Source organism: Staurois parvus, unplaced genomic scaffold (genome assembly GCF_062004578.1).
Source record: "Staurois parvus isolate SC_StPar_1 unplaced genomic scaffold, SC_StPar_1.0 ptg001085l, whole genome shotgun sequence".
Classification (NCBI taxonomy): domain Eukaryota; kingdom Metazoa; phylum Chordata; class Amphibia; order Anura; family Ranidae; genus Staurois; species Staurois parvus.
The window spans coordinates 137,751-150,208 of record NW_028318881.1 but is presented as its reverse complement, the minus strand read 5'-3'; the positions used below and the strand labels follow the sequence as shown (position 1 = coordinate 150,208).

Below are 12,458 nucleotides of genomic sequence, written 5' to 3'. Positions count from 1 at the left end.
ACACCATTAGTGGGCTACAGAAATGGCAGATTTTCATGCGACCATCGAATTTGAGTGATCGGGCATGTTGGAAATGTTTTGACAAATTAATGAATTTCTAATTAATGATGGGAGAATCGCACGACAAATCTAATCGAAAAAGAAATAAGCAGGAACTATGAACTGGAAAGAAAAGAAAATTCTTGGCCATGAAAATTCTTTTCTGTAGCAACACAAGGTGAAATTGAAGGCTTGGTTGTTCAAATTTCAAAATTAATGGTGGCACCCTCGGGTTACAAAACGCACAAAATTTCTGATTTTCTAAAGAAAATTTGTTCAGAATCTGACCCATGTATGGCCTGCAGTACTCTTATTTATTTCATATATGTGTTCTTGGTTCAGTTCTCACTGGACACTGCCTTAGTCTTTAATGTACAGGCGTACCTCGGTTTACGAATGCCCCGGTTAACGTCATTTTCGGTTTACGAATGAAAATCCATTGAAAATAATGGCTCGGTTTAGGAATTGTTTTCACAATACGAACGGATTAATTGGTTTTCAGTGCATTTACAAACAATTTTTTAATCATGTCCCCTGTATAGTACTATGCCTTTAAAGTGTACTTTACAAAGAGTTTTGAACAAATAAGACTTTTTTTTACTTTTTTCTGACCTCCGGAATGGATTAATTGGTTTTCAATGCATTTACGAATTTTGTTTTAATGATGTCCCTTTATGCCTTTAAATTGCACTTTATAAAGCGTTTTAACAGATAAAACTTTTTTTATTTTTTTTCTAACCTCCGGAACGGATTGTTTTTCAATGCATTTACAAATTCATTTTTAATCATGTCCTTGTACAGTATTTATGCCTTTAAAGTGCACTTTATAAAGAGTTTTGAACAGATAAAAGACTTTTTTTTTACTTTTTTCTGACCTCCGGACTGGATTAATTGGTTTTCAATGCATTCCTATTTGAAGCCACGTTTCGGTTTACAAATTGTTCGCAATACAAAAAGTCCCGCAGAACGAATTAAATTCATAAACCGAGGTACGCCTGTATAATGTTCTTGTGTTCGGTATATTATTTGATGTGTATATCAAATAGCAGGGATGCAATAGTGGTTTTGCATCCCTTCTATTAAATATACTGTGGAGGAGGAAGTGGAGTTCACTGAGTGTGTATACCTGAACCTAAAAAGATTTATATCAACACATGCAGATTTCAAAAATATTAACTAATATAGAGTATTGTATATGCAACATTAATGTTAACAATGTTGGTTTGCACCCCTAATGTTCTGAAACAAATTGCCCCTAGGGACGCATGAATATTCCTCCTGGGATTGTGTGGTTTTATTCTAAGTGCTCCGGCTTCCTCCCATAACCTGAAAGCATACTGATAGTTTAATCAGCTCCCACCCAAAACTGTGTGTATATCTGTATGAGTGTAGTAGAATCATTACTGTAAACTTTGTATAATTTGGCAGAATTGTCAACGCTATGTAGCTGGAAAACATAAAAGCTCCACTTTAATCTCCCACCTACACATATTTTCTAGTCTTACACATTGCACACTGGCCACATTCATGTATTCATTTCAGTATACAATCCTTTTACACATCCAACTTATATTTACAGTTTATATCCTGTTCCAGTTTAGTCATTGTAGAGTCACTTTATTGCTTTGATACTGGAAGACAGCGATAAACATCATGGCACAGACAGCAGAAATAGGTGTTCTGGTCTTTGTCAGCAGGGATATAGTCAGATCACTATAAACCATATAAATGCTGCGCTACATTCAAACTTATTAAGTGAATGTGGAATCCAATGACACAAATCCAATATAGTGACAATAATAATGAAATAAATAATACGTGCTTACTAATAACAAAATTATCAAATAAAACACCCAAAAAGATGAAAAAACACAAACTTAAATCTATACACATGTGCATAAAAATACACATACATATAGTTACATCACACGTGCAAATGTGAAGTGAAATAATGGTTACTTATTAAACGCAAACAAAAAGTCCAATATAAAAATGTTGAAGGTGAACAAAACTGTAAACGGTGTTTCCAATAATACTGTAAAGTGACCACAGGTGAAAACAAATCGTGCAGGTATCTGGGTGTAGATAGAGCTTATGAATCCAACCACCTTCTGGATTAGCCTCTCACCTCATCACTTCGACCCTTGCGGATCAAAGAGCAATAATGGATCCCTCTCACAGATCCTCCAGGCACCACAGCACTCCAAAAACGCTTTTCAGGATTTAATATTCCCACTCAAGCTCTTCTCCAGGTATAGGTGAAATATCAATCTCTCAGAACAAAACAGATGAATCCTCCCATAGTGTAGTATATTTATTATACCATAGGAACATAGGAACATAAAACTTTTTGGTAAAAAATTCCACTTACATAGCAGCCAGTCCACATCTGTAAGTGGAATTTTTTACCAAAAAGTTTTATGTTCCTATGTTCCTATGGTATAATAAATATACTACACTATGGGAGGATTCATCTGTTTTGTTCTGAGAGATTGATATTTCACCTATACCTGGAGAAGAGCTTGAGTGGGAATATTAAATCCTGAAAAGCGTTTTTGGAGTGCTGTGGTGCCTGGAGGATCTGTGAGAGGGATCCATTATTGCTCTTTGATCCGCAAGGGTCGAAGTGATGAGGTGAGAGGCTAATCCAGAAGGTGGTTGGATTCATAAGCTCTATCTACACCCAGATACCTGCACGATTTGTTTTCACCTGTGGTCACTTTACAGTATTATTGGAAACACCGTTTACAGTTTTGTTCACCTTCAACATTTTTATATTGGACTTTTTGTTTGCGTTTAATAAGTAACCATTATTTCACTTCACATTTGCACGTGTGATGTAACTATATGTATGTGTATTTTTATGCACATGTGTATAGATTTAAGTTTGTGTTTTTTCATCTTTTTGGGTGTTTTATTTGATAATTTTGTTATTAGTAAGCACGTATTATTTATTTCATTATTATTGTCACTATATTGGATTTGTGTCATTGGATTCCACATTCACTTAATAAGTTTGAATGTAGCGCAGCATTTATATGGTTTATATTCACTTGATCACTGGTATATGATTTAATGCTAGCAGCTGTTTGGGGTTCATATATTTAATTTGTTTTAATTGTTTAAACACATTATTTGGAGCGCAGGAGGGTCTCACCACTATAGTCAGATCACTGTGTGTGTGTGTATGATGATGATGATTTTTAGTACACTTACTGAGCATCCCAGGACAGACTGCATGAGAAAGGTGTAATTGACTAAGTGTCATCTCTGTCTGCTGCCTCATTCCTCTGCTATCTGCACCTCTGATGAGCTTTACGGACACCAAGAGAAAAATGGTGACAGGGAAAGGCACAGCCTGTGATTGACAGCCTCAGCTCTGTTCCTGTGTGTTGTGTGAAGGGGGTGGTGTCCCTTCCCTCCAATCAGCTCTCAGAGCTCTCCTCAGTGATGTAACTTCAGCCCACACCCTCTGCTTTTCAAAGCTGAGAGATCCTGTGTAACTTCTGCACTTTTAATGGATGTAGGGGACAGACAGCTGTAGATAAACATATACAACTTATGTATGTGGTACTACTTAGGACGATTTGTTTTTTCTTGTATCACCTGAGGGCAGCCACTTCACTGGTGTAGCACTACCCATTAAAGCTTGGGTCCCCATATAGTCCTACACAGCCAGGCAACACCATTTCCTCACTCAGACATACATCCAGGAGACAGTAACCTGTTGGATGGGGTAAGGAGCGTATGGGATGCCCAAGGGTAATGGCAACAGAGGACAAACTCCGTAGCAACTATATACAAGTCTTTACAGCAAACAGTCTCTTTTGGAGAGCTAGCCAGTATCTCCTGTATTACTATCCCAGACCCCAGATGACTCCTCTCCTTAGGTAAAAAGCTAATCCAGTTTCCCACCAGAGTGCCTCTTTTCCCTTACTGGCCCAGGGGGTGCAGGTTTGCTACCTCAGTCCTTTCTCCTGTGCTGCTGTTGATGCTGTTGGGTTGGTGGTTGCTACCAGGCCTTCTAGCTGGGCCTCTCTTTCCCAGCTGCACAGGTGGTCCTCTGGAGTGCCGGTAAAGTCCTAAGCTTTCCTCCTTCCAAGCTCCACTGCTTGTAGGTGGGCCCCTTTCCATCCGGGCCCCCTCCTGGACTCCTGCTGAGCAGGTTCAGTTACTTTTAAGGGCTGTCCTGGCCCCTTGCCAAGCCTCCTGTTGGGGATTGGCCAGGATCCCTTAAGAGTACAGACTAGCCACTCCTTACCTCTGCCCAATGCTTCTAGATCTTTCTCCAAAGTTCCAGAGCAAGGGGAAGTCTGAGAGAGCTAGTCTGCAGAGCCTCTCAGCTCTGACATAAATATGACCCACCTGGCTATCACACCCAGGCTGCTACTCAGCCCTCCTAACTAACAATTAGGCTCTAGCTCCCCCTAGCTTTCTAGGAGGGTGCTAAACAGGTTATAAGTACCGTATTTGCCGGCGTATAAGACGACTTTTTACCCCTTGAAAATCTTCTCAAAAGTCGGGGGTCGTCTTATACGCCGGTATACGGCATACTGACACTTTTTAGGGGGGCGGGGCGGCGCGGTGCCGCCGCCCCCCCCTTCCAACGGAAGGGACACTAAATACAGGGGTGGGCAGGGGCTGTTTCTTACCTGGCTCCGGTCCCACGACGATCCGGTCCAGGAAGCGCGGCTGCTCCTTCAGTTCGGCCACTGAATGTTCGCGCGGCTACTCGGCTCCGCCTCCTCACCGCTGATTGGCCGCCAGAACTGTAGCTCAGGAAAGGCACACAGGCGGCCAATCACTGGCGAGGGGGCGGGGCCAAGCGGCCCCATGAAAATTGAGCGCAGGAGCAGCAGGTAAGTGTTCAGTGTAGAGGTGCTGCTGCAACCACATATGCTGGCTGCAGCAGCACCATACTAGAACAGGGTCAGCAAGTGTAATTGGTGTCAGTGGGAGGAATAGTGCCCCATCATTGGTGTCACTGATACCAATGATGGAGCACTATTCCTCCCACTGACACCAATGATGGGGCACTATTCCTCCCACTGACACCAATGATGGGGCACTATTCCTCCTCCCCACTGACACCAACGATGGGGCACTATTCCACCCCCACTGACACCAATGATGGGGCACTATTCCACCCCCCACTGACACCAATGATGGGGCACTATTCCACCCCCCACTGACACCAATGATGGGACACCATTCCTCCCACTGACACCAATGTTGGGACACTATTCCTCCCACTGACACCAATGATGGGGCACTATTCCCCCCACTGATACTAATGATGGGGCACTATTCCACCCCCACTGACATCAATGATGGGGCACTATTCCACCCCCCACTGACACCAATGATGGGACACCATTCCTCCCATTGACACCAATGTTGGGACACTATTCCTCCCACTGACACCAATGTTGGGACACTATTCCTCCCACTGACACCAAGGATGGGGCACTATTCCCCCCACTGATACTAATGATGGGGCACTATTCCTGCCACTGATACCAATGATGGGGCACTATTCCTGCCACTGATACCAATGATGGGGCACTATTCCTCCCACTGATACCAATGATGGGGCACTATTCCTGCCACTGATACTAATGATGGGGCACTATTCCTGCCACTGATACCAATGATGGGGCACTATTCCTGCCACTGATACCAATGATGGGGCACCTATTCCCCCCACTGATACTAATGATGGGGCACTATTCCTGCCACTGATACCAATGATGGGGCACTTATTCCCCCCACTGATACTAATGATGGGGCACTATTCCTGCCACTAATGCCAATGATGGGGCACTATTCCTGCCAACAATACCAATGATGGGGCACTATTCCTCCCACTGACATCGATGATGGGGCACTATTCCTCCCACTGGTGTGCATTGGAAGAGGGGTAGTCTTATACGGCGAGTATAGCCCAAACACTACATTTTAGCAGGAAAAGTAGGGGGTCGTCTTATACGCCCAGTCGTCTTATACGCCGGCAAATACGGTAAGTGTAAGGCTAGTTTCACACTACAGAGTTCTCTGATAAGGGATCTGCGGTGGATAGTTTTTTCGAGACCAACTAAGCTGTGACTTCCATCCATTCAAGAGGTGATCCTGCTTTCTCCTGAAAGCCTGTTTTTTTTTTTTTTTTTGCTTGTTTTTATTTTGTCAAATGGCAACTTTGATTGGGCCTAATGTGCAAGTGTTTGGCTTGCGGTCGGGGCATGGTTCCATTAACTTGAATAGGTGAGTTTGACAGACAGTACAGTCAACTCAACAGTCCGTGTTAATTATCCACAATGCAAAGCATCACGGCCAGGAAATGTGTACAGCCCCTCCACTCAACAGAAATATATATAACTGATAGAAGGCCAGGAATTGGGGGGTCCACTCTTCAGTCTTACAATGTAACTGGGATATACAGGTATATATACTGTAGTTGATAGAAGGCCAGAAATTAGGAAGTACACTCCTCAGTGATACAGTGTTACAGTGTTATAGAAAACTGAGAGGAAGCCAGGAATTGGGGGTTCACTCCTCAGTCTTACAAAGTAATTCTGATATATATAATTGACAGGAAGCCAGAATTTGGGGATCCACTCCTCAGTCTTACAAAGTAATTCTGATATATATGATTGACAGGAAGCCAGGAATTGGGGATCCACTCCTCAGTCTTGCAAAGTAATTCTGATATATATAATTGACAGGAAGCCAGGAATTGGGGGTCCACTCCTTAGTCTAACAGTTTAACAGCAATATATATAACTGATAGGAAGCCAGGAATTGGGGGTCCACTTCCCAATCTTACAATGTAACAGTGATATTTATAACTGATAGGAAGCCAGGAATTGGGGGTCCACTTCCCAGTCTTACAAGGTAACAGTGATATTTATAACTGATAGGAAGCTAGGAATTGGGGGTCCACTTCTCAGTCTTATTGTCAGATGTGGTAACTGTTGTGGCTCCAAGGATTGCAACTTAGCGTATTCTACCAGTAAACAACACATTGAAACTATGCCCTGGCATTTTATAAGTGCATTAGAGAATTTTTATTGTGGCTTTTAAAAAGGGAACAAGGAATATAGAGTTATAAAACATTTTATTGGAACTCCAGGGAAGAGAGTAAATGCAGTATTAAATATGATTTTCATTTCAGGCTTTTATTTTTAGTAGTGTCATTTGTGATATCTCAGGAAATCAAATCTAAAGCTTTCCAGACAGACATCTATTTTGCATCAAATTTCTTACATTTGATCAGAATTTTCACTCACGTTTTGAGTATTTCTTTTTGTCCTGCTTAGGTCCTTTTTTATGCAGGCGCCTGTGATGCGTCTGAGCAGGGATTCCATAATGAGGTTTGACAGTTCCAAACCGCATGACAAGTCATATCCTATTTGTTGCCTATAGAACCGTTCAAATCGGTGCAATTCTGACTTTGTGGTGTGGTACTGATTTTGAAAAAAGGTTCCTGCGCTATTTGTGCCGATTCTATGTGCGTCTTGCTTAGACATCTGTGCATGAAGTCGTACAGATGTCAGGTAAGCCACACATGAAATCGCACTGATCAGCGGCTTTGAAATCATACTAATTCAAATGAAGTAGCGCGATTTCAAAGCCCCATTCAATGTAAACCAGGGCTAATAGTGTTTTTCTATCATTGTGACCAGCAGGAATGAGAGGTAGACAGGGCATGCCATATAGAAGTCTTTCTCAATCAGAGTTTAGCAGAACCCTGGAGTTCCTTCAGAAGTTGCTAGGGGTTCCTATAGAAGAGAGCAGTGGCAGATTGATCTCCTGCCTACACTGACCCCCATTTCAAAGGGTCACTTGTACATTGACCACAAATGTAAGAGGTCACTTCCACACTAAACACCAATGTAAACGGTCACTTCTACACCTCCCACCAATGTAGGGAGTCACTTCTACAAAGACCACCAATGTAAGGGGTTACCTATACACTTCCCACCAATGTAAGAGGTCACTTCTATAAGAACCACCAATGTAAGGGGTCACTTCTACACTTCCCACCAATGTAAGGGGCCACTTCTACAATGACCAACAATGTAAGGGGTCACTTCTACACTAAACACCAATGTAAATGGTCACTTCTACACCTCCCACCAATGTAAGGAGTCACTTCTACAAGGAACACCAATGTAAGGGGTCACCTATACACTTCCCACCAATGTAAGAGGTCACTTCTATAAGGACCACCAATGTAAGGGGTCACTTCTACACTTCCCACCAATGTAAGGGGCCACTTCTACAATGACCAACAATGTAAGGGGTCACTTCTACAAGGACCACCAATGTAAGGGGTCACTTCCACACTAAACACCAATGTAAACGGTCACTTCTACACCTCCCACCAATGTAAGGAGTCACTTCTAAAAGGACCACCAATGTAAGGGGTCACCTATACACTTCCCATCAATGTATGGGGTCACTTCTGAAGGGACCACCAATGTAAGGGGTCACTTCTACACTTCCCACCAATGTAAGGGGCCACTTCTACAATGACCAACAATGTAAGGGGTCACTTCTACAAGGACCACCAATGTAAAGGGTTACTTCCACGAGGACCACCAATGTAAGGGGTCACTTCCACGAGGACCATCAATGTAAGGGGTCACTTCTACACTGACCACCAATGTAAGGGTTCACTTCATTCAATGTAATGTTTTTCTACAATTTTCACTGTCTGTATTTCCTTTCTGGCCATCATTATCAGGCATCAGTATCACCCCCTCACCCCCCTCATACTTACCACACTCGATCCATCACTGTGCCTTGTGATGAGGAAGTAGGGGGTGGGGGCTGAGTTGCACTGTCTGTGTCTATGCATGCAGACAGCATGGCTTGGGATTGAACCTGCATGAGTGCCCCCCATAGGAAGTGGCTTCCTATGAGGGTATTCATTGAAGAGGAGGAGCCAGAAGCGGGGTAACCAAGAGGAAGAGGTTCGGGGCCATTTTGTGCAATTCCATTGAACAGAGTAGGTAAATATATCATATTTGTCTTTTAAAAAAATATATACATTTTTGCCTTTACAATCACTTTAAGTAAACCCCATTCTTTATTCTTTTATTTATAAATCTCTACAACCTACTGATCACACTAATGTAATTCTCTGAGACCTGAAAACTATCTCAAGGGTTTCTCAATGGTAAAAAGGCTGAGAAAGGCTACTATAGAGGAACATGTGCTTTGATCATTCTTCAGACTTTGTATTTTGTTTTATTCAGCATTTTCCATGCTGGGCCACATTAATGAGTTTATTTAAGTGTTCTGAGATAATATAAACCAGGGACATTATCCACCTCAGCATTGATAGTGTGATGTCTCATACAGCTGGGAAAAAGCCAGATAAGAAATGTAAACCATTGTAAAAATTGGAAGCCACTGGCCTGGGTCAGTAAGACAGTGAGACATTCATCATTTTCAGAAGTCAATCCATAATGGAAGGCCCTGATTTTCTTATGACTTATGACAGTTACTTTTAACCTACCTGGGTTTTGTTCTACTACATCTTTTTTCTTTTTCTTGCAGTCTAACATGTCTTTAAAGATCAGAGCTATGAATATTTTCATGACCCTCATCCTCTTTGAGGTTGTATCTTCAACAGAAGAGGTAAGCATATACATAATAAGTTGATTATCAAACTAAATTCTGGTGACTTGCAGCAACCATCCATAAATCAACATTCTAAGCATACTATTACTAAGTACAGGTTGCTGAAACCTAAGCTCTGAATTGGTTGCGATGGGCTAACACATGCCATTTTTCTTTGTACTGTGTGAGTATATAAGTTAAAAATTGTGTTTCTTTGGTAGAGTGGCAGAGTGATCTATGTGATTCCAAGCAGCCACCACTTTATTTAAAGGGTTTGTATAGTGGTTTTTTGTACATTGACTTTAGTATGGTTGGAGCTAAAAAAAAATGTAAGCTTGCCAATATTTTTTAATGTTTTAGTTTGATAACTATAAAATATTGTATAGTAATATGTAGCACTTTTATTTCTAGGCAAAATGTTAATCTTTAGGCTACTTTAGGCTACTTTTCAAATGTTAAGCAATCTGACCTAAACTGGTTTAACGAAAAAGCCAATTCTTTAGTAGCTGAAGCTGAAATTTACACATATACAACAGTGACTGTTCCTTCTCTCCCTTCTCCTCTTAATTTACTCCAGAATTTAATGTTTCAATTACAGAGAGACAGTCTCGAAGCAAACAGCTTCTGCTTCTTCATAAAACCTTTGCCATGGAGGCACCCTATATTGGGTGATTATTTGTTAAATATTTTAAAAACAATAATCTGCAACTGTGTGTAATTTGAGCACTTTTCTTGAACCCCTTATTACTGTAGCGACCACATGCCTTATAATTAGTTCTAATATTTTTATATCTAAAAGGAAAGAACAGTGAGCGCTGGTCCTAAACAGCAGCTGAGCACTCTAAGCAACCGATATATACTTATACAGAATAACATAAAAAACAATGCAGCGCTGAAGATAGTAATAATAAAACAGAAATAAGTCCACTGCAAGTCCAGTTCATAGAAACATGTCAGGTGACAAGTGGAAATTCAATGTTGGTGATCCGTGAGGAAGTGGCTGAAATACGCACTCACCAGAAAGAAGATATATATAAGCAGTATATATCAAAAGCCCATGGATGCTCAATCCAGAAGGAACAAAGCTGGTCTGGTCACAGAAAGTGGGTCCCTCCTTTAAGGTTGCTGCAAAAGATCTTCCTCCTCCCAGTTTGGTATTGGATTCCAAAGTCAGGGTTCTGCAAACAAAGTGCTCCTGTAGGTACTGTGAATATCTTCTATATTTGCACCGTTTAGGAGATATTCACGCTACATTCGGCCGGTGATGTCACCTTCACATGCACTCTGAAGGTCTGGCATACCGTGCTGGACCAAAGATCCATTATCTCCTGCGCTCAAAGACTCAGATCAAATGGTCATTAGTAACAAGCAGCGTGTTCATCCGCTGGTCATCAGAGGTTGTGCAGCTCTATCATGAAGCTGGGGAAGCTTGATAAAACTGTGGAATGGAGATAAGGGGAAGCAAACCTTCAGAGTGCATGTGAAGGTGACATCACCGGCCGAATGTAGCGTGAATATCTCCTAAACGGTGCAAATATAGAAGATATTCACAGTACCTACAGGAGCACTTTGCAGAACCCTGACTTTGGAATCCAATACCAAACTGGGAGGAGGAAGATCTTTTGCAGCATCCTTAAAGGAGGGACCCACTTTCTGTGACCAGACCAGCTTTGTTCCTTCTGGATTGAGGATCCATGGGCTTTTGATATATACTGCTTATATATATCTTCTTTCTGGTGAGTGCGTATTTCAGCCACTTCCTCACGGATCACCAACATTGAATTTCCACTTGTCACCTGACATGTTTCTATGAACTGGACTTGCAGTGGACTTATTTGTTTTATTATTACTATCTTCAGCGCTGCACTGTTTTTTATAATATTTTTATATATTTGTTTTATATTGATTATCTTTTTTGTTTAGAGCAGACCTACTAAAACTTATCTGCTTTCTTATGTAGGTTGTCCACCTTCGAGAGAAGAGAGGAACAAGGACATACAAGTGTAATTATTTACCAGTTGTTACTTTTAGGTGAGATTCTGATGTGTAAGTCTCAACAGACTGATCAACTAAATTTCCTTCTTTTCTCCTGTCTCCACAGCCTTGTGTAGTGAAAAGTCCTCCGGAAGAGTCTTCAAGGACAATGAAACCTGGCTGCGCCCTGCAGGACGGAGGGTAGAGTTCTGTCGCTGTGAGGATGGGCGGAATCAATGTCATAGTGTGCCATTCATGAGTAAGGGCAGAATAAAAACTGTTACAAACACCAGTGGTGCTGAATGGATAGAGTTAGGACTTTTCGAAACAGCTGTTTTCCATAGCCGCCAATATGAAATCATCTTTCTTTGTTATAACAATTCTAAAGTAATAACAGCTGAAATCTTGCTAGTTGCTATGGGGTATTGTGTAACACTGCTGTTTGCATTATGTTGACAAGGAACAATCAAGAAAGGAGATGTAACTATAGGATCTTACATGGGTAACTTAAAACAGTAATGGTGGCCTTTACTTGTGAAAGCCATCCTGAGCTGCTGCTAACAAACCTCTGGTCAGACTAACTCTGTGGCTTAATAAATCAAAAATATTCATCTACCATCACCTTCACCAACAGACTGTTCAGAACTGAAGTGCTACAATGGAGGTCGCTGTCGCAAGGCCCTGTACTCCTCACACCATCTCTGCCTATGTCTCAGCGGATTCTCCGGAGAATACTGTGAAATAGGTACGGACCTCCATGGTATGGAGGTATTACAAACATACATAACTATGTACACTAATAATGAACACTGTGCTCT

At 41.6% G+C, this 12,458-nt stretch overlaps 1 protein-coding gene across 1 annotated transcript in view; it reads left to right on the top strand.

Moving 5' to 3' along the window:
- LOC149440443 (tissue-type plasminogen activator-like) overlaps positions 1–12,458 on the top strand; it is a 48,778-nt gene that overhangs the window by 12,011 nt on the left and 24,309 nt on the right. Inside the window, exons 2-5 of the mRNA XM_089658615.1 lie at positions 9,604–9,684; positions 11,627–11,669; positions 11,768–11,899; positions 12,275–12,385. Of these exons, the coding sequence (XP_089514741.1) occupies positions 9,610–9,684; positions 11,627–11,669; positions 11,768–11,899; positions 12,275–12,385 (361 nt within the window). The 5' untranslated portion in view covers positions 9,604–9,609. The remainder of the gene's footprint in view (positions 1–9,603; positions 9,685–11,626; positions 11,670–11,767; positions 11,900–12,274; positions 12,386–12,458) is intronic.